General features: G+C 46.4%; 5 protein-coding genes across 8 annotated transcripts; 3 read left to right on the top strand and 2 right to left on the bottom strand.

The window, feature by feature from the left end:
* The first annotated feature begins 763 nt into the window (after positions 1-763).
* Positions 764-3,993, top strand: LOC148403696 (phospholipid scramblase 1-like). Of its 2 annotated transcripts, XM_088380465.1 has the most exons (8): positions 764-1,042; positions 1,320-1,388; positions 1,498-1,751; positions 1,976-2,018; positions 2,082-2,302; positions 2,883-3,044; positions 3,122-3,283; positions 3,359-3,993. In XM_088380465.1, the coding sequence occupies exons 2-8, from the start codon at positions 1,382-1,384 to the stop codon at positions 3,416-3,418; spliced, it is 909 nt and encodes a 302-aa protein (XP_088236591.1). In that variant the 5' UTR covers positions 764-1,042; positions 1,320-1,381; the 3' UTR covers positions 3,419-3,993. The 2 variants fall into 2 exon arrangements, with proteins under 2 accessions (XP_088236591.1, XP_088236598.1); XM_088380472.1 differs by lacking the exon at positions 1,320-1,388.
* A 255-nt stretch (positions 3,994-4,248) lies between these two features.
* On the bottom strand, positions 4,249-8,998 carry tnk1 (tyrosine kinase, non-receptor, 1). The gene is made up of 13 exons (XM_088380456.1): positions 8,725-8,998; positions 7,651-7,860; positions 7,442-7,512; positions 7,195-7,359; positions 6,921-7,073; positions 6,568-6,845; positions 6,285-6,411; positions 5,983-6,224; positions 5,545-5,766; positions 5,408-5,469; positions 4,911-5,326; positions 4,642-4,737; positions 4,249-4,525 (listed from the first exon to the last, which is right to left on the bottom strand). The coding sequence occupies exons 2-13, from the start codon at positions 7,805-7,807 to the stop codon at positions 4,349-4,351; spliced, it is 2,166 nt and encodes a 721-aa protein (XP_088236582.1). The 5' UTR covers positions 7,808-7,860; positions 8,725-8,998; the 3' UTR covers positions 4,249-4,348.
* A 1,993-nt stretch (positions 8,999-10,991) lies between these two features.
* On the top strand, positions 10,992-14,729 carry trmt44 (tRNA methyltransferase 44 homolog). 2 transcript variants are annotated; one of them, XM_088381386.1, is made up of 12 exons: positions 10,992-11,431; positions 11,516-11,577; positions 12,213-12,330; positions 12,493-12,712; positions 12,799-12,867; positions 12,946-13,053; positions 13,174-13,245; positions 13,343-13,449; positions 13,528-13,711; positions 13,807-14,083; positions 14,180-14,296; positions 14,420-14,729. In XM_088381386.1, exons 1-12 carry the CDS (start codon positions 11,238-11,240, stop codon positions 14,653-14,655), a joined length of 1,764 nt encoding a protein of 587 aa, XP_088237512.1. In that variant the 5' UTR covers positions 10,992-11,237; the 3' UTR covers positions 14,656-14,729. The 2 variants fall into 2 exon arrangements, with proteins under 2 accessions (XP_088237512.1, XP_088237503.1); XM_088381377.1 differs by having other exon boundaries at positions 10,993-11,577.
* Positions 14,730-15,084: 355 nt separating this feature from the next.
* Positions 15,085-20,856, top strand: LOC148403699 (F-box/WD repeat-containing protein 7-like). The gene is made up of 13 exons (XM_088381398.1): positions 15,085-15,283; positions 16,215-16,297; positions 16,386-16,515; positions 17,462-17,596; positions 17,691-17,814; positions 17,874-17,989; positions 18,051-18,164; positions 18,248-18,429; positions 18,504-18,729; positions 19,132-19,198; positions 19,279-19,422; positions 19,482-19,631; positions 19,762-20,856. Exons 1-13 carry the CDS (start codon positions 15,245-15,247, stop codon positions 19,941-19,943), a joined length of 1,692 nt encoding a protein of 563 aa, XP_088237524.1. The 5' UTR covers positions 15,085-15,244; the 3' UTR covers positions 19,944-20,856.
* Positions 20,857-20,969: 113 nt separating this feature from the next.
* Positions 20,970-22,718, bottom strand: anapc10 (anaphase promoting complex subunit 10). 2 transcript variants are annotated; one of them, XM_088377600.1, is made up of 5 exons: positions 22,530-22,718; positions 22,306-22,428; positions 21,598-21,688; positions 21,412-21,532; positions 20,970-21,300 (listed from the first exon to the last, which is right to left on the bottom strand). In XM_088377600.1, exons 2-5 carry the CDS (start codon positions 22,418-22,420, stop codon positions 21,070-21,072), a joined length of 558 nt encoding a protein of 185 aa, XP_088233726.1. In that variant the 5' UTR covers positions 22,421-22,428; positions 22,530-22,718; the 3' UTR covers positions 20,970-21,069. The 2 variants fall into 2 exon arrangements, with proteins under 2 accessions (XP_088233726.1, XP_088233717.1); XM_088377591.1 differs by having other exon boundaries at positions 20,970-21,303; positions 22,530-22,717.
* Between the last annotated feature and the right edge of the window lie 270 nt (positions 22,719-22,988).

Below are 22,988 nucleotides of genomic sequence, written 5' to 3' on the forward strand. Positions count from 1 at the left end.
TAACGAGATATTGAAAAATTGGAACGCAAGAGAAAAATGACATTTATATATATAGGAACAAGGAAAACATAGAAAGTCTAAATACAAACTAAATTTAAAAAAAGATCAAAACAGAAAGAACATGACAGTTGTATATACAGTGTGTATGCATGCGTGTATGTGAACGTGTGTATGTATGTATAATAATAATAATAATAATAATAATAATAATAATAATAAAAATGTACGAGAAATATGCTTTTAAAAATAATACATAAATGAATTAAAACAAATATTGCAATAATATTACAATTATTGCTGATTACATTTAATGAATTGCGTGTCTGTATTCATATTATTATATTGTGGCAAAAGAGAGGAAGATGTCTGTATTCCATGACTGTCTGCCAACAAATTATTATTATTATTATTATTATTATTATTATTATTATTATTATTATTATTATTATTATTATTATTATTATTACTGTCATTGTGGTCATGTCTTTATTCGTAAAATATATATTTCTGAAGTAAAAAAAATCGAGTGAAGAATGAATGACAGCAAAAGAAAAACGATAAAATAATAACGAGAAATGCAATAATATCCCATAACTAATTTAATGAAGACAAGTTGTATTTCGTAAGCAATGATCTTAATGTATTTAAAAAACTAAAACTTTTGCAATATTATTCAGAGGTAAGCGTGAGTGGCGTAATGGCACTCTCTTGTGGACAGCACAATAACAGTAAATCCAATGACGTCAGTATCCACTGGTACTTATCTTTACAACACAAATCGAAGCGAACAAGCTGAAACGCCATCCATACATCCCGTAGCATTTATGGAGCCACAATCGTGACTATTTAAAGATTGGGCGTTCACTTTTTTCACTGTGCGTGATGACGAACGTAAAAAAAAAAAAAAGATAAAGAAAGGGGCGTGGATCAAACGGGAAGACTGTTTCCTTGGGAGGAATCTACAACAACATATACGAACCAAACGACGAGATTGTGGACTTTTTCTACCTTGGAGGAGCTCAAACAGTTGCTCATTCAACTGGTGAGTTTATGTCGACTGTAGCTTCAGCTTTAAAAACAACAACGATGAAAAAAACAACGTTATTTTTGAGTCGTCGGACGAAAAAAAATGTTTCGTTTCCATGCGGTCAAATGTCACCGTTTAACTTTGTTCCAGTCACCGAAGGCCCGCACTCGCTAGTGATGGAAACAAATAATTATTTGTAGAGGGGCATTGTTTGTGTATCTGTATACATTTTCAAAACCGTCACTTTAACATTTTTGAAAAAGTTTAAACGCGCTTCCGTCACTCCCATTAGTTTCCCCAGAAGAAGTGACAGGAAGTTGAGAAAGAGGTAACGTGAAGTCACAACCAGTCATTATGTCAGGTTAGTTGCCCACATGTTTGATCTGTTTTTACTTTTTAAGTTGTTTAACAAGATTTGCATGGTTGTGTCACACCAGTTTTGTGCTGCTGAACTCTGTTGTTTTTGCCAGGTTACAACAACCAGGTGCCCTACCCAATGACTCATCAAGGGGGCCAATCGGTGGCCCCCTATCCTACATTTCAGGGCGGGTATGGGGCCCCCGCTCCAACCCCAGGTTTCAACATTGACTACACCCAAGGTCCACCTCCTGTTGTGTTTCAACCGGGACCAATGGGCGGCTCCCCAGGGGCCATCAGCCCTGCGCCAGCCCCAGTTCCTGTGGTACCTGTTGGGGTTCCTCCCGGGCTCGAATACCTCACTCAGGTAACTCGATTCTTCAGCATGTCTTAGTGTGTGGTTGACTCTATTAGTATTGTTTGTAAAAAAAAAAAAAAAAAAAAAAAAGAAACCATAAAGGTTCAGCTTCTGCTTTCTGACCTTTGTACAGTACGTTGTCCAAGATTGTGCGAACGTGATTATTTTATGAGTCAAACACTTAGCAGTGAGAAAAACAATGCAGTTCATCTCCTTGTTTGTTTTCTTTTTAGATTGACCAGATTCTGATCCACCAGAAAGTGGAACTTCTGGAAGGTAGGCTGCTCCGGCTCCCCCTCGACTAAAAACGTCGCATGCTAACCGATTGCCGTTTGCTAGCGTTCATCGGCTTCGAGACCAACAACCAGTATGAGATCAAGAACAGCCTTGGTCAGAAGATCTACAAAGCTAAGGAGAAGAACGATTGCTGCACGCGCAACTGCTGCGGCTCGCTGCGCAGCTTTGACATGAAGATTAAGGACAACAGTGACCGCGAGGTCATCCGCCTCATCAGGCCCTTCCGCTGCGTTTCGTGCTGGTGTCCGTGCTGCCTGCAAGAGGTTTGCTTTCCTTCTCATTTTTTTTTTTTGTTCCAATCACATTTCAGTCTCCGTGTTGCCATGTCTGTCTAATCTGCCCGCTCAGCGTTGTCGCTGCAATCTGATTGGCGATGAGCCATTTTGTTTAACCTATCACATTTGAAATTGTTGATTCAATTTGAATCCAAATCAAATCATTTAGTCCTGATCCCGTGGGATTTCCCAAACCCACTGTGCTTTGTGGAATGGAAAGCTGAGCAGCTGGTTTGAGCACACACATGATCTTCTTTGACTGCTCGCTTGTTGTTTGCGCTCCTAACTGGAGTCATGCCACCTCGGTGATGTTTGCTAACGCGCTCTCTAAACTCAGCTGTTCAGTCCGTGCCAAAAGTATTAGAACAGCAAGGCCAATTTGTATACTGCAACGATGACTATAGTGAAGGCTTGATTACAAATAAATTGACCTTGGTGTTCCAATACTTTTGAAGAGGACTATGGAAACCACATTGAACCGCTAGCGACATGGTGGGATTGTCAAGGATTGTCAAGTGTGAATTCTGTGGTTGTGTCTGATGCCCCGGCCCCTCCCTCTTCTCCCCAGATGGAGGTGCAGGCGCCGCCAGGTACCACCGTGGGCTTCGTCAAGCAGGACTGGCACCCGTTCATTCCACGCTTCTCCATCCAGGGGCCCAACAAGGAGACCCTGTTGAAGCTGGAGGGGCCTTGTTTCGCCTGCAACTGCTGCGGGGATGTCAACTTTGAGGTCAAACAAACTACAGCACTTTTATAGATTTATTTTTTTCCCTTGTACATTTGTGACTCTCGCTGTTTGTTTTGCAGCTGACGGGCAAAGATAGCAGTCAGCCCATCGGTCACATCAGCAAGCAGTGGAGCGGCCTCTTGAAGGAAGTCTTCACCGACACGGACAACTTTGGCATCCAGTTCCCTTTGGATCTGGATGTGAAAATGAAAGCTGTCCTCCTGGGCACCTGCTTCCTCATTGTAAGTTTGCTTCCTCTTCATCTCGCTTACGCCCAAAACGCATTGCTGAGCGGTTCCTTTTCATTTTCTTGACAGGATTTCATGTTCTTTGAGAAAGTGGGTGAGGCCAATCAGCGCAGCACCGTCTTCTCTTAAAAAAGCAAATGAATAGTTAAGAATTTTGGGAATATCTGTCCGACCGCCACTTATCACTCCAATAGGAAGTTCCACTTTGTGTATCCTGGGTCGGATAGTACTGCAATGTTTAAGGAGGCTCCCCCAAACACAATATGCCACATGGCAAAAAAAAAAAAAAAAAAAACCTTGCAAGAGCTAAAAAAAAAAAGGAAGGCGAATTGGATTTGAACTGACTTTATGTCAAGACATCCAACATCGGGCATTGTAGTGGCGTGTCACGTCCAGGCTGTGTGATGAGGCTCAGTCCGAATATGTGCAAATTGTAAATAATGCGATTTCAATGAAATTTTTCCCCCACTGAAGCCGTGCCAGTCATCCCGCAAAATTCATTTATTCTCCTTGGATAATGTGCCAGGCTCCTACTCACATGCCTGATTATTTATCCACTCCGAGAATTGTTGGCAGATATTGACACTACCTCTCATCCAATAGTCACTTTTCTACATATCTGTTTGAAACATTTCTGACATTTTTTAATCAATATGAATGTAAAAATAGAAGCACTGTGTATTAATATACCCATGACACTGCTAGTCACGTCGTTTCTTTTTTCATTTATACCTATATAATTGTGATCATTAGTTTCTGATAAATTCAGTTTTTGTCTAAATAATATAGGACCAAAAAAAAACCTTGAGCCCACTCCATAATAAGGAATGCTACATGCTCGCAGCAATTTACCAGTAGTTGTACTTAAATAAATATCAAACACACATTTGAGTTAAAAAGAAAATGAATTGCACAAAAATGTCTTTTTTAAATGTAAATGTTATACAAGATGCAAGAACTTCTCAAAATCAATTTATTCAACAGAACAATATGAACATCCCAGGAAATATACTTTTAAAAAAGTGTAAGTAGTGTCTTTTGAAAAGTGACATTGCAGTTTTACAGCCGTCGCTCGCCGCTAAGCACTGCCCGCTCCCTTTCGGCCGAAGCGGACCGTTCGTCGCGCGACCAGCGGATGAGGTAGCGGCTGGCCAGCTGCAGGTTCCACTGGTACCTGGTCAGGATCCGCAGGCAGTCCTCTCGAGAGCACAGACTCAGCGAGTAGAGCTGTTCCAACTAGGGACAGTCCAAAGTATTAGTGCAAAGGTTTTGACAAAACAAACGAGAAAATAAAGTCGTAATCTTCGCAGGATTAAAAAAAAAAAAAAAAAAAAAAAGGTCTGATTTCTCACCTTAAGTTGCTGCTCAGCTCGCAGCGGGTTCCAGTCGTTGCGTTGCAGAGCGCCGTGAGCCTCTTCGATGGTTACCCCGTGCACGGCCTCCATCACCTGAACACAACAACCAGAAGAGTGAGACGACCGTCCTAATTTTACGAGAAATTAGATTGGCATCTTATGCGATTTTTAGATTTATATATGAGCAACAAATGTTGGGAGAAAATATTCCCCAGTACAGTTGTAATCTCGTTGGATTAAATAATTACGGGGAGGAAATAAAATACCTGTGAGATGAGCGTGTCCCTGGTGTAGAGCACAGGGGACGGCTTCTCCCTTTCACGAAGCCGCTCTCTCCCGTCCCCGTAATCATCCAGTTGAGGGGTGGAACGTGCCAGCTGGGACATTTTGGGCAGGTTGGCGCCCCCTCCTGAAGGAGGTGGCGGCGGCGGTGGCAGCCAGTGGGAGCCCGAGATCGGGTGCACTGTGGGCCTTTTCTGAGGTTTCCAGTTGGAGCGCTTGAGGTTGGGCGGTGGCGGTCGGGGAGGCGGCAGGACGCTGGCCTCGCTGAAACGCCGGGGGTCCTGCTGGACAACCACGCTGCGGGCCACCATCGGCGGAGCTCCCGCCCTCCCTGAGGGGGGCGGTGGAGGCGCTTGCGACTGCCGACCGCTCAAAACTGACTCTAGGCTTCGGGAAATACCTGCGGGACATACGACACTAATGAAGAATGTAGGTCGGGCCTTTTCTGGATCGGAGGGAATTATCTGAAGAAATACAGTACCTGACAATTTGAGCAGATTGGATGTCTCCTTCTCCCTGGGTTGCTTCCAGCTGCTACTGCCTCTGCACACACCACACAAGTATGAGTAGGTAAGCCCCCCCCCCCGCCGCGTATTGTATTATATTGCAGCGACTGACTCGTCCAGGTTGTCGGGCGATCCCCAGCTACGAGACACGTGGACATCCCCATGCGCCGCGTGATGCAGGCTGCCCTTCAGCGGGGGTGAGATGAAAGTGGAGGTGGGGTTTACTGCAACGGGAGGGACTAGTGCCGGAGCGGGGGGCACGATGACGCTCGGAGGGAACCAGCCCACACTGAGCGTCCTCTGGTTCTGGCCACGCCACTCGCTGAGCTCTAGGCTGGACGGTAGGTGGACATTGCATCAGCTCGGTCAGTTTTGGGATACGGCCTCCATTTTTTATTTGCCCGCGCCTCACGACTCTTTCAAAAAATTGCCGTCTTATCAGAGATGAATTGTATAATTTAGTCATAATCCAACAAAAAATATATTTCTGTGAGGAAAATTTATCAGGCATAGCCTAGCGACAGCTTTACAGATGCCCAGTCCTAGTTACCCGTGCTCGACGACGGTAACGAGATCCCCGGGCGCCAGCGCCAGCTTCCTGGCTTCGGAGAACTCCCGGCCAGCCTGGACCTCCATGGGCTTGGCCTCGGTCACCATTGCGATGAGGCGGGCGAAATCGGGCCGCTCGGCCGCCTCGCACGCCCAACATTTCCTCATGACGGCGTACAACTCTTGAGGCGAGTCGGGTGGCTTCTCCAGCCGCTCGCCCTCGCGCTCCACGCGCCATAGGATCTGCAAAACAAAAGCTCAGCTCAGCTCAGCCCAGCTGGCCGCTGTGACCCGCCCATTTACCTGTCTTCCCGACAGGCCGAACCACGGCTCCTCGCAGTAAGTGAACATCTCCCACAGGGTAACGCCAAACATCCACACGTCGGACGCATGCGAGAAGGAACCCACGCGGAGGCTCTCCGGAGCACACCTGGCAGGCGTAAAAAAATTGTGAATACCAGAGCAATTGGGGTACCAAAGTTCAAAACGGCGACCGTAGTCAATTGCTGCTTAACTTTACTGCCATTGTCGGCTATAGACGTCATATCCATTTGACACGGGCGAATTAGTTAGTTTGGGCGCTCACCATGCGAAGGGGATCCGCCGATGCGCCGACATGACGTAGTGGTCGGCGTCATGGCTCAGGCCCCTCATCAGGCCAAAATCGCCGATTTTCACCATCTCTCTAGACGCCAGCAGGACGTTGCGGGCCGCCAGGTCCCTGTGGATGAAGCGCCGCGTCTCCAGGTAGTCCATGCCCGACGCGATCTGGCAGGCGAAGAGCCACAAACGCGCCAGCGGGTACTCGAACTGCCGCGAGCGCAGCGTGTCGTACAGCGAGCCCTGCGAGGCCAGCTCGGTCACCTGCAAGGGGGGGCAGAGCGGCAGGCTCGTTAGCACCAAGAAGGTGGCGGGTGTTAGCGGTGGGGCTTCACTCACCATTTTCAGGGGCTGCGTGAGCACCACGCCGTAAAGTCGTATGATGTGCGGGTGGTCCAGCGACTGCATGCAGGTGACTTCTTGCAAAAAGTCTGTTAAGGTGTCCGCCTGGCGGGACAAACTGCTCCGCAGAGATTTCACCGCCACGGGTACCTGGAGCAAACCAAAACAAAGTGACATTTTCTTCATTTTGCGGTATTATTTTAGAAACTTTTCTCATCCAAAGACCGTCAAAACATCAAACCCCCAACCTCCACGTTTGCATTTATCTTACAACTCTTCCGGTAGGCGTGTGCCACTCGCCCTTCTTGACCACCCCGAAGGAGCCGGAGCCCAGCTTCTCCCCGAGAACCAGCTCGCTATCCTGGATGAGGCTGGGGAGCGCCCGGCTGGCGCTTTCCACGTTGGGCTCGCTGTCTGGACCGCGACCGCTCGGCCCCTGCGTGTGCGAGACATCACGGTGGCTCAGGTGCGTCATGAATGCAGTTGTTTTTTTGTTTTTTTTTTCCATGTTCTCATACCTTAGGCACCCACGAGCGCCAGCTTCGAGATGTCTTGTGACGTTTTAGTGCGTCCCATAATCTTCTTTGTGCTTCAGAAAAAAAAGTGCGATGTCAAGAATAGAATCGGCCGATGGAAAATGAAAACCAAGTACATGCGCTTGATTGAATGTATTACGACGCTTTGGACATTTTGCAATGGCGCATACTCTCTTGCATATGAGGCTCACCGGGTTTGCTGATGCCGACGTGTTCCAGGTCGGTCTCCTTGACGTAGGCAAAGTGCTCGATGCGCGTGATGTTGAGGCCGTCGCGGACGCGCAGGTAGAACTTCTCCAGCTGCACGTCAGCCAGGAGTTGATACAACCATTGTGTGTCCTGCTCCATTGGCGGGCGCTCGGAGCGCAAGCAGGCAGCGGGCGGGTAATACTGAAGCTTTTCTGCAATAGTTTCACTGAGATTTTAGCAGGAGACAAATAACTTGTTTTGTTTGATCTTGATGTGCAGCTCATGTTAAATGTGTTTTAATGCCCAGTTGGCCTTCAACTACCCTGAGTTGTCAGCATGTGGGGGGACAAATGAACGGGAACTAGCAAAGTTAGTGCTTGTGATGCTAACGTTTATGTGCACAGTGATGAATCTTTAACCGGCTCAGCTACTGAAAACACACTTGACTCCTTGTGATCACACTCCGTAACGTCAACACAATCATCAGTTGGTATCCATCCATGGTACCTGACTTTGGGTGCACCCACGAGCAGGGGACCTACCATATGATAAACGAGCAATAGCACTCACATCTATGGACATTTTAGTTCATCTTTTTAAAGGGCAGTCATGGCCAGGTTGATCATTGATGACGTTGAAAAAAAAGTAGTTAAAGTGTGTACGGTTAAATATTTACATTTCTCATTTGCTTACATTTAATTCTTTTAATAATGAACAACAAATACAAACACCTAAATCGGTTCACAAAAATTGACTGGACTCTTGATAATGCTGAAAATCGTATTTAGTCTTGCAAAAGTGTAAGTTCCACAGGTTCGAACCCAGACCCTCAGAATTGTAAGGCGGACAAGCTAAACACTTCCTATTCAATTATATACTGTAAAGGTGAGTCATTTTACGCGACAAATATATTCTATATATTAACTATTATCGATAATAAAACGTCACTATATCGGAGTAGATACAGTGGTGTGTATCGCAGTGTAATGCAAGTGTTAACAAGTTATTCATTACAAATGAAAGATATGCAAAATATAATTCCAATGTGTCATGCGTGCTTTCTATTTGAAACTTACATAGAGTAAGCGACGAATGTTGTTGACAGCTCGTCGTCACCCCCCCACACACACCTTTACTCCAGACGGCATGTCTTCGTCCACCCCACAAATCTTTTGAAAAGTCTTCAAAAAGCGCCACAGATTCCAGAATTCCCTCTTGTCTTTCACAAACAGAAAAAAAAAAAAAAATCCGCTAAACGTCACTTTAAACTCGTTCGGTTTCAATTCGGAGCGAGTCAACAAAAACTCAGTGAGACTCCAGGAACGTACCTGTCTTTTTTTTTTTTTTTTTTTTCTCATTTCCGGGATAAGTTACACCTTTTTCCGCCCATGCCTCACCTGAATCGACGCGTTAAGGACGCAAGTGACATTTGAAACAAAAGAAAATGAATAAAAATATATTTTTTAAGTATCTAAAATAAACCTAGTACTTAATTGAAAGTACAACAGCCGGGGTGGGCTTTGTGCTCGACGTGTTAAAAATGTAGTCCTTAATGAAAATGTTTTTGTTTAAAGACAAAAAAAAAAATGTAGAAACGCCTATTTCTTTCTTTCCATTAAATATCGTTCATCGTAGCTACATTTAATATTACAACATTATACTACTCAAATTGGTTTTATATTTTCCCCAATATTAAAACAAATTTAAATATAGATGATCAAAATATACAATGAAAACCTGCATAAAGACTATATAAATCATGAAAAGCCTTTACAAAATAAGCAATTCAATATTTTGGCAATTTGGCGTCTTTTGGTTAATCTGATTTTATAATGACTGTTTAGTATTACTGCAGTATGTTTCATGTAAGATATCCAAAACAATTTAATTAATTGACCAAATATAATTACGAATATAATTACAAATGCCAAACCTACACCATATAGTATTTCTTCGGGATAATATAACCAAATATGATCATGTTTTCTAAAAGTATAAAATGTTAGTTTCATGATGGCTACATGAGTGGTTTCCAGTTTTGAAAAGATGTTCTCCGGGTGAAGTATGTGTTTTTCAAGGGTTTCTCCCACTCTATAGCGGCGCCTGCTAAGCAGGTTCAACAGGATTTCTTTGCAGCCTCTGACGTGTTTGTATGCAGCAATCCAATCTTGTCTGAACTTTGCACTTCCTGCCACAGTCAGTCCTCCACATCGGACCGGATGATTTGTTGCTTTTCAGAGTGGAAAAGAGCAATGATAACCATTTACGGTAGGGGAGGGGAACCTACGGTCCCTGGCCCTAAAATCATTCTGAAGAGACGTTTAGAATAATGTAGGTCCATGGACTGTATTGCGCAACCCTGTTTATTTCCAGTAATGGATGAGCAGTTTCTGGGGGGGAAGTTTAGTTTCAGCTAACACTTCCAGTGTGGGAATTGTTTTTAATTTCTCATTTCACGAGTGGGTGACTGCCTTGACTTACCTTTATCCAATCACAGGCCATTATGTTTCTTCGATATATGTCTTGAGTATTTCACAACATATGTAACTAATGTTTCCCTTTCTTCTAAAATTGTTTAACGAGTTTTACCTCGTGGTATGTGATGACACACTGATAATGTTGTTAGTCACCTGAATGTTGTTAGTCACTTAAATGTTGTCCAGAGGCTGAGATCAACTGGAATCAGATTTCTTATTTGGCATGCACAAACTTGGCCAATTAAGCTGATTCTGATGATTCATTTCAAAGTCAAAGTCAAAGTCAGCTTTATTGTCAATTTCTCCACATGCCAAAGACACACAAAGAAACCGAAATTTCGTTCCCCCCTATCCCACGGTGACAAGACATGGCTCACAACAGACAAACAAGTAAACAAGTATAACAAAAGCGTGCTGAATAAATGATGAATAAATAACACAACAATAAATAAATAAGAGGAGCAGAAAAAAAAGGAGCAAGTGCGCGTACAGCAGACATTCCCGAAAATAGCGCAACAGTGCCGCACCCTACGCAGAAGGGGGTCCTTCCGTTTGTCCATCCATCCATCCATCCATCCATCCATCCATCCATCCATCCATCCATCCATCCATCCATCCATCCATCCATCCATCCATCCATCCATCCATCCATCCATCCATCCATCCATCCAACCGTCTATTATTTTACAAATCGTGTGTTATTTTTGTAAAACACACAAGAGAACATCACATCATTTAAAAACAATGTTTTGAAAACGTGAAAAAGGGACGTTACAAGTATTTTTTCGCTCGTGCACGTCTCAAATACAAATAAATAGCGCTCTCTTGTGGTAACAGACTGTTATCTCCCTAGCGCATGCCATTTATTCAAACCCGCCCTCTTTGGTCGTCACGTGTGAAGACGCCATCACAGAGAAGAATATTCAGCTCCACAAATAGATATATTCCTCTGTTGAGAAACTTATTTCAATTTGACTCATTTTGTGTTTTTAGCACAAAGTACGATTCTGTGATTTAATCAATGCTCAGACATCGGTGTTTGTCAAAATCGTGAAGCGGTCGTTTGTCAAGAGAAAAACAAACCCGGAAGTAATCGCGCTGCTCATGTACGCATGTGGCTGAAGCGTCTCTTACGCTCAACTATGCCCAAACAATTTGAGGTCAGATTTCCGGCGGAATGTGAAAACCTTCCCGATGGCTTCTGGTCAGCCGTGGACGTCTGGATAAAGAAACCTCACGTTGTCAACAAGCGCCTGTGCGGCGTCCAGGAGACGATGGACGGAGATGATGAAGAAGCAGCGCTACGGTTGCTGCCCCATGATGTTGTGGCTTGGCTCAGTGGCAGCTGCAGAGACAACACTCACCGAACATGTCTTTCCTCTCATATCAGGACGTTTATCCCTAAAGTCAACACATATGGAACACGCAAGCAGAAAGAGGTTGTTGTCAAAGGTAAAAGCTGGAAGCAAAAGCAAGACTTCTTGATTTCTTCTTGCTGTCTTGCTTTGTTGTAGTTTTTTTTTTGTGTTCTTGTTTCCCCGCCTTGCTTTTTATTTTTTATTTTATTTTCTTTACTTCCACTCGGGGTCTTGTTTTCAAGTTAAAGTCCCAATGATCGTCACACTTGATTTGTCTTTGTGTGTGTGTGTGTGTGTGTGCGTGTGTGTGTGCGTGTGTGTGTGTGTGTTGTCATGTTTTTGTTGACTTTTTGTGGTCTTTTTGTATTCCAGTTGACTTTTTGCCTTGTAGTATTGACCTCTTGCCTGGTTAATTTTTTTTTTTTTAATTTAACCTTTATTTACCCAGGCAAACAATTAAGAACAAGTTCTCATTTACAATCGCGGCCTGACCCAAAGAACAGTGACTCTTTGAGGAGGGTGGGGAACGGGATGCTGAAAATGAATAAATACACAAAACAAGGTTAATATATATACACAATCTAGAACAGTAAAATTATATTATATGACAACAGGATTAAGCTAACAGCTTTGTTGTAGTTGTCGTTAGCGTCATCTTATTTTGTTGCGTTCTTGTATTTTATTTATATTGTTTTTATATCTTGTTGACTTCTGTTATCTTTGTTGTAGACTTGGACGGACAGCAGGTGACATTTGTTCCCTTTGAGGAGGCCGAAGCCGGCCAGGTGTCTTGGAAGAAGGACAACATTTACAGCATCAAGTTGTGTGCGGTGGACTCCGGCCAGTGGTGATTGAGTGGCCATCGGGCATCTATTATAGGCAGGAGGCCTTTATATAGGCTTTAGTACTGTCAATTTATATCATATTATTTAATTCTCTATTTTGTTAATATTCTAGACGTACTTGTCACACGTATTATTATTACAAATTGGGGCTTGATGAATTTCAGGGCGTTGGAGCTGCACGTGCGGACGGCGGAGACGTGGTTCTCGGACGGCGTATCCTACCCCAATCTGGCCTGGCTGGCGACCGACCTGCTGCCCAAGCTTCTGCGCTGGGCCGTCACGTGCAAAAGCGGCCTTTTCCCCAACACCTTGTCGCTGCTGCCCGTCGAGAAGTACAGCATGGTCTACCAAAGGCTCAAGGAAAAGTACAAGGCCCTGGTCAAGGTAGGTTTCAAACAATGTAAGATAGTCAGAAAAAGGAGAAGAGAAAAAAAAATGGTCAGGTTTCTCGCATGGTTTGGTATCGTTAGGTATGGCCCGAGGTGACGGATCCAGGCAAGTTTGTTTACGAAGATGTCGCCATCGCCACGTATCTACTGGTGGGTGTGTCGTTTCATTTCCACTGATGGGACTTGAACTTGACTCTATTTAATCGATGCGCGCTGGCACCACCACAGGTGCTTTGGTCCGAGGAGCGAGCGGAACTCCACGTGGACGCTCGCCAGTCCTTTGTAGACCTCGGCTGCGGAAATGGACTCCTTGTGCACATCCTTGCTAACGAAGGGGTAAAATTAGGATTTTCAATTCTGATGCATTTTTGGTCCTGTAACAGATTTAATCTCGTCAAATGACATGGTCTTTATAACATTGCGACTATAATTGGTTGCATTTTTTTGTTTTCGCAGCACCCAGGAAAGGGCATTGATGTTCGTAAGCGGAAGATCTGGGACATGTACGGCACCGACACTGTGCTACAGGTGAGCAAGTAGAAGGCCACTTTTCCATATTATTGATCGGTTTAGTTTAGCTGTGCAAAACCTTCCATTTCCTGTTGTTTCATGTCTGCGTTTTCAGGAGGAAGCCATCACTCCCGGCGAGGACTTCTTGTTCCCGGAGACGGACTGGTTGATCGGGAATCACTCGGATGAGCTGACGCCTTGGATCCCCATCATGGCGGCCAGGCGAGGCGTTATGTTCTGCAGTGGCTAAGAGGGAGGGGCTTCTGGATGAAACTTTGATGGCGTTTGTGTGCTTTGCAGGTCGTCCTACACGTGCCGATACTTCGTTCTCCCTTGTTGCTTTTTCGACTTTTTCGGAAAGTACCGGCGGCGGCATAGCCAAAAGTCTCAGTACAAGGAATACATTGACTTTGTTGACGAAGTGAGCCGAGTTAGTGGCTTCTACACGTTCCGGGACTGCCTCAGGATTCCCTCCACTAAACGGGTATGCTTTTTTTTTTTTTTAATTACTGGACTGAAAATCAATTTGGAAAAAAAGTTAAGTGTTTTTTTTTTTATTTTTATTTGTTGTTGATGCAGGTGTGTCTGCTGGGAAAAAGGCGGACGTACAAGGCTAGTGAGGAAGATCAAGCGGAAGATCAACGAGCCAGTTACATCCGGAGCCGCCACGCCGCTCCCGAAAGCGACATTGTCACCGGCTGGGGATCAGGCTTCCGGCCTCGAGAGCGGGCGGAAACGGTGCGCAACTGCATGGCGCTCTCTCGCGACCTGGTGGACGGCGTCGTGCTCCGCGTGGCCCAAGCCCTGCTGGGAATGTGCGACGAGCACCGGCCCTCCGACGACTGGAAACGAGGAGGTACACAAACCTCGTATGCCTTTTGACGTGAAAATGCGGCTTTCTCATCGAACGTCTTTAACTTTCTGCTTTGTGTTTGTTGCCCTTTACTTCTAGGCAGCTTGTGTGTGGGTGAGGTGGCGGCGCTGTTGGAACAGGACACACTCAAGCAGCTCAAGAACGAATGCGGAGGCCTGCAGACGCTTCTTAAGAACAACCATCAAGTTTTTCAAGGTATACAAGGCACTGCTTTGGCTAGTAAGGCCAATTGTTTTATTTATTTCTTAGAAAATTGGTTCTTGTGTCACCCGATTTCATTTTGGCTGTTGTTAAAAAGGCTTTTTTCATTTCTTTCAGTGGAAGGGGGAAAGGTGCGCATCCGGGACTGGCGGGATGGGAAGCCCTGGAGGACACATGGCAAAAGAAAGGCGGAGGCCTCCTCCAACGCGCTTAAAACCCGCCAGTGCTGGTTTGACCGTCACCACCCTCAGGGATGCCCCCTACTGGCCAAAGAGTGCACCTTTGCGCACGGGCTTGAGGAGCTGCGAGAGTCCACCAGACCTGTGAGGAACAAGACAAATAAGAATATTTGAGTTTGGCGCCTTCAACTGACTGTTGGGAATGTTACCACCAAATGTTTTTTGAGAAAATACACTGTTAAAAATGATGACTTTTCATTGTTTGTGAGTTTTTCTTGCAAAATGAACACTTAATCTCTGTTGGCCTACGATTCCATCTTCATGGCGTTATTGATGTGAAATTCTGACTTTTTCTCATGATACTCCAACTTAATTCTGGTAATGTTATTCTGATAAAACAGCAACCTTTTTTTACCTGATGAAAAGTAAAACACATGCAGAAATGAAGTTATGATTTCACCAGATCAAAGTGGTATGAAAAAAAAAAACCTAAACTCAATGCCGAATTAATTTTGTGGCAGTGGGAGAAACTTTCTTCTAACTCCGATGAAAAGCAGTCTCTGTACCGGCAAACATTGCCCCCTATTGGACAGAAAGCACAATTGCAGTCACAACGCAGGATGGAATAGACGGGAGCGCGACGATGCAGCCAACTTCAGCGGCGTTGTGAACGCGCACGCGAGACGAGACGACCCCTCTCGCGCTGCGGGGGCTTCTTCTTTCCTTCCTTCATCCTTCCTTGATAGCTTTCGAACTCGCGACCATGGGCTTCTATGGGACCTTGAAGCTCATCTTCTTCAAGGTGAGCCGGCGAATGGCAAACATTTCCCAACCAAGCCAAGTGTGCGCGCGCTTTGGCGATGACGAGGCGCTTTGTGATGCGCGTGCGCGTGGCCCACTGCGGCTCGGTGGATGAGAGTGCTCGTGATGAGAACCGCAAGAACGACGATGACAAATATAACTCGAATGACATATTTGGTATTGATTGCTCTCGTCTGAAATGCTCTGCATTGGGTAGATTGTCCGCTCCCACAGGAGGGCATGTTTGGACATTCACAGTTTGAATTCCTGGCACTGAACTGTAAAACATTTAATTTGCATTCAGCACCAAATCAATTTTCAACATTCAGCACCAAATACATTTTCAATATTCAGCTGCACATTTGGCTTGCTGTAAAATGTCACTTCCGGGTTGCTCGGAGATGCCAGGCCAAAGCAGCCGATGGAGCACCTTGATTGGCTGGCCTTGATTGCTGACTGCAGGCCCAGCTGGCCTAGAGACTCGGAAGTGACGTTTTGCAGCTGAATTTGAAGCTGGCTTTCTAAAGATTTCAATGGCAGCACATTTCAGTACAACGCCACAGATAGAGTTCCAGAAACTGCGTTCTTAGTCATTCATGATTCCTGACTCTTCCCAATAATTTCTGAGATTTTTAGTGAGTATCTAGGAGTGATAATTGAAAATGATCAAGGATTTCACACAATCAGAAAACAGGTAAATATGCAATTTTCCAATAAACCGCTACCATTGTTTAAATCAGTGTTCCATCACTGTTGAGTGGTGACCTATTATTAGAAGCGTTCTGTGGGTTACTCATGTGGCCCTTGAGAACTATCTGGTGCCCACTTGAACTATGCTTGTCACCACCTGGTATAGCCCATAATTTAAACCGTCCCTATATAATATGAGTAAGAAATTCTGAATGATCATTGTATTTCTATCCTCCATTTAGGTGAAAAGGAAATTGGATTACGGTCCTGACGGTCGGCCATTTTCCTCAGGAAAGAAGCATTGCAGAGGCAACGCTTACTTCAGGTACGCTGGGAAGCCGCAGCGCTCCAGATGCTCATGGACTGCTTTCCTTTCTTGCTTCCTTACTTCCTTGCTCCCTTGCGGCTTGTAGTCCTCCGGTTCAGAGCCCGCCCACCACATTCGGGGAACTCCGGCTGGCCAACGGGCATTCAGCTCAGCGGCGGCGCGTCACCTCGGGCCCTCCCCCTCGTGGCCTGCAAGACTGGCTTCACACCTTTCAGGCACTGCCCTCTTTCTTTGTTGTTGGCATGTACGAACATCCCGCACTGTTCCTTTCGTCATATTCGTGAGTGATAATGCCAACGTCAGCGTTATGTTTGTTTGTCTTATTATTATTTTTTTTTATGTTGTTAAGTCAAGTTTATTTGTATAGCCCTAAATCACAAACAGTCTCAAAGGGCTTCACATAGCCAAAAATTGACAATTATTCTCAAAGCATCCCCTGATCATAAGCTCCCAAAAGGGCAAGGAAAAACTCGAAAAAAAACCCTGCCAGGGGAAAATGAGAAACCTTGAGAAGGGACCACAGATGGAAGGATCCCCCTTTCAGGATCACCAGGTTGTAATGGATGCAGAGAGTGCACAAGTAATACATAATATGAAAATCAATGAAAAAAAAAAATGGATGTCGGAGGTGCCCTCGATTGTCCTGGCCGTGTCTTCAAGGGGGTTGAGCTGCAGTTCCTTCATCTGGAATTGGTCCCCGAGAATCCAGCTAGCCGCTATCAGCTTTTGAGCCACCTAACCCCCTCCCCAGCCGGGGAGGGGGTAGGCAGAGAGAACAAAACAAACTCCGGCCAAATCGGCCATCACAAGTTAGTTAAAGGCCATCTCATAGAAATGTGTCTTTAAACGTGTCTTAAATGTTTCTACTGAGGTAGTAGTTCTAATATCCATTGTTCTACCCATTATTGGAATTGGCTTAAAAAAACTGGTGGGGCTTACAAATTGACTGTTTCTTATTCAGCCATGAAGTGGACCAGAATTTATGCTCTGCCTGTCATATGTCATCGGCATAACTTACGGAACAAAAATCTATATCAGAAATAAAAACTCACCTCAGGCCATTGAAGTGAAATGGAATCCTTACCCACGGCCGGCCCGTGTGAAAATCAGTCCCAGTGTTGGGGGAGTGTGTCAAGTATACGATTGCGTCCCACTCTGCAGGCGTGGAGTGGACCTGAGAGGCTACTGGTGCTGGATCACTTGATTGACGTGTGTGAAACGGGCCAGCTCAAGCACGTGATGCAGCTCATCCAACCGCACTTCCAGAGGGACTTCATTTCCCTACTGCCCAAAGAGGTGCCATAGCCGACCGCACTGGTGCCCCCTCCCCCCCTCCTCCTCCTCCCCTTGGCCTTTTTACACATGATACATACGCCTATGTGTGTCTCAGCTGGCTCTATACGTGTTGAACTTCCTGGCTCCCAAAGACCTGCTGCGGGCTGCACAGACCTGCAGGTACTGGCGGATCCTGGCCGAGGATAACCTGCTGTGGAGGGAGAAGTGTCACGAGGAAGGTGAGCTAACCGCCGAGCGCGTATTTGGGAAACAAACCGTCTGATTATCACGTGCGTAGGTGTGTCCGAGTGCGCGTCACCTCGCCGCAGAGAATGCGTCACGTGGAAGTCCAAGTACATACGACAACACCGCATTGACACCAACTGGAGGAAGGGGGACGAGCGCCAGCCCAAGGTACGCGCATGCCCGCACAAAGCTAGTAAACGTGGACTGAGTGCTCGCGTGTGGCCAGCAGGTGCTGAAAGGTCACGACGACCATGTGATCACATGTCTCCAGTTCAGCGGCGACCTCATCGTCAGCGGCTCTGACGACAACACGCTCAACGTGTGGTCGGCCATCACTGGCAAGGTGGGAGTGCATGCGTGCGTGTATAGCTATCGTAGGGGGTGGACACTTATGCAACCACACGGTGTCTACTGTGTTGCGGTCAGTGTTTGCGTACGCTGACGGGCCACACGGGCGGCGTGTGGTGCAGTCAGATGACGGCCGCCACGGTGATCAGTGGCTCCACCGACCGCACGCTGCGTGTGTGGAACGCCCACAACGGCGAGTGCGTCCACGTGCTGCACGGGCACACGTCCACCGTGCGCTGCATGCATCTCCACGGCAACCGGTAACAACACGCTCTCTGTACTTGCGTTTTTGGACAACGGATAGAGCGGCGCCTTGTTCGTGTGCGCCTTTCAGGGTGGTGTCGGGCTCCCGAGATGCGACCGTGCGCGTGTGGGACGTCTCGAGCGGTCGTTGCGAGCACGTGCTGACTGGCCACGTGGCGGCCGTGCGGTGCGTCCAGTACGACGGCCGCCGCGTCGTGTCGGGGGGCTACGACTACATGGTGAAGGTGTGGGACCCCCAAACGGAGGCATGTCTTCACACTCTGCAGGGACACACCAACCGAGTGTATTCACTTCAGGTATGCACGCACATGCTCAAGATTTAAAGTGGCGAAAGGCTTTGCTGTCCACAACTTATTTTACAATCATTGATTGTGATGTCATTTGGAAATGCGTACACATTTGATGAATAACGTACTTTGAAATCAGAAGTCAAGAAAAAGAATTGTTCAAGTGATGCTGAAGATTTTTATCACGAATGAAAATGTGATGTTTTGCGATGTTTGAGCAAGAATCGTGGAAGTCGATGCACAAGATTTGGTTTTGCTGGCCATAAAACAATGTTCCATATTGGAGGTATCTACTTGATATTGGTGAGTGATGTGTGAAAATGTGTCATTGAACCTCGATGAAATTGCTGAATAAAAATGAGTTTGTCCTAACTTTGAAAGCGCTGATCCACAGATCTTTGCTTTGTGCAGTTTGATGGCGTTTTTGTGGTGAGCGGCTCGCTCGATACGTCCATCCGAGTGTGGGACGTGGAAACAGGTGGGACGTTTGATGGGAGGAAGGTTCGGCGTGTAAAAACATAGGGCTGTGATTTCCAGCGGTTTTGTCTCTCCCCACAGGCGGCTGCGTCCACACGCTGACGGGCCACCAGTCTCTGACCAGCGGGATGGAGCTGCGGGACCGCATACTGGTGTCCGGCAACGCCGACTCCACCGTTCGCGTGTGGGACATTCGGACGGGACGCTGTCTGCACACCCTCCAAGGTGAGCCATCGGCGCCACGTCACGAGAACGCGTCACCGACCGTGTGTCGTCGCCGCCAGGTCCCAACAAGCACCAATCGGCGGTGACGTGCCTCCAGTTCTGCCGAGGTCTGGTCCTGTCCAGCTCAGACGACGGTACGGTCAAACTTTGGGACCTCCGAACAGGCGCATGGCTGCGCGACGTGGTGGCGCTGCAGAGCTGCGGATCCGGTAAGCGCCGCTTCCACACGACACAAAGGTGCTGTAACAACCTGACACCTGAGTAAATGGACCTGTGAATCCAGAATGTAAGACGGGATGGTTACTTCTCTGGATGAACTCCAATGCAATCGCTGTCCAGGTGGTGTGGTGTGGCGCATCAAGGCCTCCGACACCAGGCTGGTTTGCGCGGCCGGGAGCAGGATGGGCACCGAGGAGACCAAGCTGCTGGTGCTGGACTTCGACCTGGACGAACACCAGACGGACCAAAAAGAACCGGCTGAGTCAGACCAAGATTCCGACGCTGAGGATTCCGTTCATTAAAAACGGATTTGTCGCTGGACCCGTACGCATGGTGATCCAAGTTTTGAGGACGCGGAACATTTCCGGCACCAGAAAGTGCTGACTTAACTATTGCTGCTATCCAATGGGGAAGTTCACATCAGACCGACAAGAGTGCGGTCGCAGTCCGAACGGTGGACATCCCCAGTGCACGCTTTGCCGAGATCGTTTCCCTCCTTGGCTCCCGTCGATCGACGCTCTTGTTAACTCTTTCAGTGGCCAAAATGTTGTGCTGTCATGAATTTGCGTATCAATTGGGGACTTAATTGACTGTGAAGAGTGAGAATGTGACTCCCAAATCAAAACGTTTTAACTGGAATGCTAAGAATCATTATTGCGAAGAACTCCACCACCGCCGCCTGCCAAAACCGAAGCTTACCGCTTGCATCCACTAGATAGACGCGAGTGTCTGACTGATACAGCTCAACTAATGATGTAAACAATAATCGATTAATCTGTCAGTTAACTTTTGATTAATTCAAGTAGATTTTTAAGAGCGCATTATATCTACATCCCTCAATTAAAAATCAGGACATTGCAAATGGACAATTCAGAAAACATAAATGAAGGACTCAAACACTGGATTGGTCAATGGCATTTGTCCAAAAATCGGCAAAAATGGTTTGGATTGTTTTAAAAGCGAATGTTTGCAAATGTCTTATATTGCTAAAAGACTTTTTGTTACTGGTGAGAGTTTGAAATTCTGAGCATTTGGACGATTTGAAGTTAATCGATATTAGTAAGCAATTTGACGATTAATTGATTAAATTGTTGCATCTGTAGTACGAGAGCTCTTGTAAGAAAGTGTAAATCCATGAGAAAGCGTGTACATATTGTGCTTTTGCAAAACGAACCGTAACGGTGAAGATGTCAATAAAGACGACTTTTCGAAAGATGTGCGCGTGACACCATCATTTGAGTTGAATCGGCCAACTGCATAGCCATCCTTCAACTGAGCCATCTTAATTACCTTGGCAACATTTTGGCCATAAGTAGTGACACCAAAAACGAGGTTAAGAAGAGATTTATTTGGGTATCGACAAAAGGGGTTCTGGTAAAAAAAAAATACAAATTACCAAAAAAAAAGAGCAAAAGGTGCACCCGCCTATCACCTGATGGTTCGGTACATCATGAAGTCGACAGTGGTGCACGGTGGGAACTTGCCCACGGAGCTCTCCTGCACCGGTGTGTACACTTTGATCTGCCGCATGTGCGTGTCCCGGCCGTTCTGGTGGTTGGCCAGCACGGCGATCTGGATCATGAAGGTCCGGACGGGCTCGTTGCTCCGCTGGTTCAGAAGTGACACATGAATCCAGCCGCTGGGCTCCACCATCTCCAACTGCTGCAGGCACCAACACCAAGAAAAGCAAACGGACGACAACCACATCAGGTATGACTTCAAACATAATTTTAGGTTTGACGTGCGAGTTTTTGGTATGGACTTTCTCACCCTGACTTCATGCAGGTCATGGAAATTGTTCCCCACTCTGACGGAAATCTTGCTAGGTGTGTAGCTTTCATCCGATTTGTAATCAGCGTAGATGCACAACATCTTCACCGTGGTCCTCCTTCTGGATGCAGGAATGAGACAACTAAACAGTGGCACACAAAAAGGGGCAGGCGCACAAGCACCTACCTAAACTGGATGTTGACCAGATGCGGTTGGGATCCGTCCGACTGCCAGTACGTTTCCAGGTTGTCGTCCCTCAGCTGGTCCACGCCGAATCCTAAGTGGCATATCGTTCAGGTGGTGTCGACATTGATCTGTGTGAATGGCAAACTTGCCTATTTGGTTTGCTTATTTGCATTATTCTGGCTCTTTTGCACAGTTATTGATACAATGCGGGTAACTATTATTCTTTTGTTATGTCATTAATTTCATAACAGACACGTTTAGGCGGCTCGGTGGCGCACTGGTTAGCACATCCGCCTCACAGTTAGGAGGGTGTGGGTTCGATTCCACCTCCGGCCCACCCTGTGTGGAGTTTGCATGTTCTCCCCGGGCCCGCGTGGGTTTTCTCCGGGCACTCCGGTTTCCTCCCACATTCCAAAAACATGCTTGGTAGGCCGATTGAAGACTCCAAATCGGGAGTCCCTAGGTGTGAGTGCGATTGGTTGCCTGTCTCTGTGTGCCCTGCGATTGGCTGGCAACCAGTTCAGGGTGTCCCCTGCCTACTGCCCGATGACGGCTGGGATAGGCTCCAGCACGCCCGCGACCCCCGTGGGGACTAAGCGGTTCAGAAAATGGATGGATGGATGGACACGTTTATTTTCCATAATCCTGTTGTTTCGTTTTAGCAGGAACCTCTTTGAATTCTACAAACTTTAGCAGCAGGGTGCTGACCCGGTTTGCAGGAGGACAGCGACCACACCGCCTGTGAGCCGATTTCTCGGACGGTACCAGTCCGCTCGAGCTGCTTTGGATCAGCTCCGGGGGGCGTCTTGCTCGGCGTGGCCATCGTCTGATCTGATGAAGGAACAAGAGACCGTGAACGGACTAGATTGGCGGCTTTGGACCTGGCAAGTAGAAACTGGCTGACACACAACACTTGTGTTGTTAATTTTTACCTTTTTCAAGGCCCTCTGTAGTCCGCGCTCACGATTTAAACGGAGGTTACGACGGGCCCCTGGCGCTTAGAAATAACATTTGGAAAAGTCCCGAAATTCTACTGCGTCGATGCAAAATAACACAAGAGCTTGAAGACGATTCTGCGTTTTGCTTTTCTTCGTGGGAATCTACGTTTGGCAAAAATACTGTTTTATGTACATTACCGCCACCTTCCGGACTGGAGGGGAAACGAACTAAACGGTACTGTATAGTCACACACAAATGCTATTTGTCAGGCATAATGCATCTTTTAGTACATAAATGGGTAGTCATGTCCAAATGTATCATGTGTGGCACTTTACTTTTCACTGCCTCTTCAATTATCTATAATATTATTTCCCGGATTTATCTCATTTGCCACATTCAATATGGCGTCAATATTTACCTTTATTAGAACCATTGCTCCTCCACACCAAAAG

Source organism: Syngnathus floridae, chromosome 1, assembly GCF_059516105.1.
Source record: "Syngnathus floridae isolate MCC-2025c chromosome 1, RoL_Sflo_1.0, whole genome shotgun sequence".
Lineage (NCBI taxonomy): Eukaryota > Metazoa > Chordata > Actinopteri > Syngnathiformes > Syngnathidae > Syngnathus > Syngnathus floridae.

Excerpts from the sequence above, each read along its gene's own strand:
- trmt44 (XM_088381377.1), top strand. The coding sequence starts at position 11,238 with ATGTGGCTGAAGCGTCTCTTACGCTCAACTATGCCCAAACAATTTGAG. Across the intron at positions 12,868-12,945 it reads CCATCGCCACGTATCTACTG|GTGCTTTGGTCCGAGGAGCG; the intron begins GTGGGTGTGTCG and ends GCACCACCACAG. Across the intron at positions 13,712-13,806 it reads GGATTCCCTCCACTAAACGG|GTGTGTCTGCTGGGAAAAAG; the intron begins GTATGCTTTTTT and ends TTGTTGATGCAG.
- anapc10 (XM_088377591.1), bottom strand. The coding sequence starts at position 22,420 with ATGGCCACGCCGAGCAAGACGCCCCCCGGAGCTGATCCAAAGCAGCTC. Across the intron at positions 21,689-22,305 it reads GCTGTCCTCCTGCAAACCGG|GATTCGGCGTGGACCAGCTG; the intron begins GTCAGCACCCTG and ends TATGCCACTTAG. Across the intron at positions 21,533-21,597 it reads CTGGTCAACATCCAGTTTAG|AAGGAGGACCACGGTGAAGA; the intron begins GTAGGTGCTTGT and ends TCCTGCATCCAG.
- tnk1 (XM_088380456.1), bottom strand. The coding sequence starts at position 7,807 with ATGGAGCAGGACACACAATGGTTGTATCAACTCCTGGCTGACGTGCAG. Across the intron at positions 6,846-6,920 it reads TCACGCAGCCCCTGAAAATG|GTGACCGAGCTGGCCTCGCA; the intron begins GTGAGTGAAGCC and ends CCCCCCTTGCAG. Across the intron at positions 5,767-5,982 it reads GTTACCGTCGTCGAGCACGG|CCTAGAGCTCAGCGAGTGGC; the intron begins GTAACTAGGACT and ends CCTACCGTCCAG.
- LOC148403696 (XM_088380465.1), top strand. Across the intron at positions 1,752-1,975 it reads GGCTCGAATACCTCACTCAG|ATTGACCAGATTCTGATCCA; the intron begins GTAACTCGATTC and ends TTTTCTTTTTAG. Across the intron at positions 3,045-3,121 it reads GCGGGGATGTCAACTTTGAG|CTGACGGGCAAAGATAGCAG; the intron begins GTCAAACAAACT and ends TTTGTTTTGCAG.
- LOC148403699 (XM_088381398.1), top strand. The coding sequence starts at position 15,245 with ATGGGCTTCTATGGGACCTTGAAGCTCATCTTCTTCAAG. Across the intron at positions 16,516-17,461 it reads ACTGGCTTCACACCTTTCAG|GCGTGGAGTGGACCTGAGAG; the intron begins GCACTGCCCTCT and ends CCCACTCTGCAG. Across the intron at positions 17,815-17,873 it reads GGAGAAGTGTCACGAGGAAG|GTGTGTCCGAGTGCGCGTCA; the intron begins GTGAGCTAACCG and ends TCACGTGCGTAG.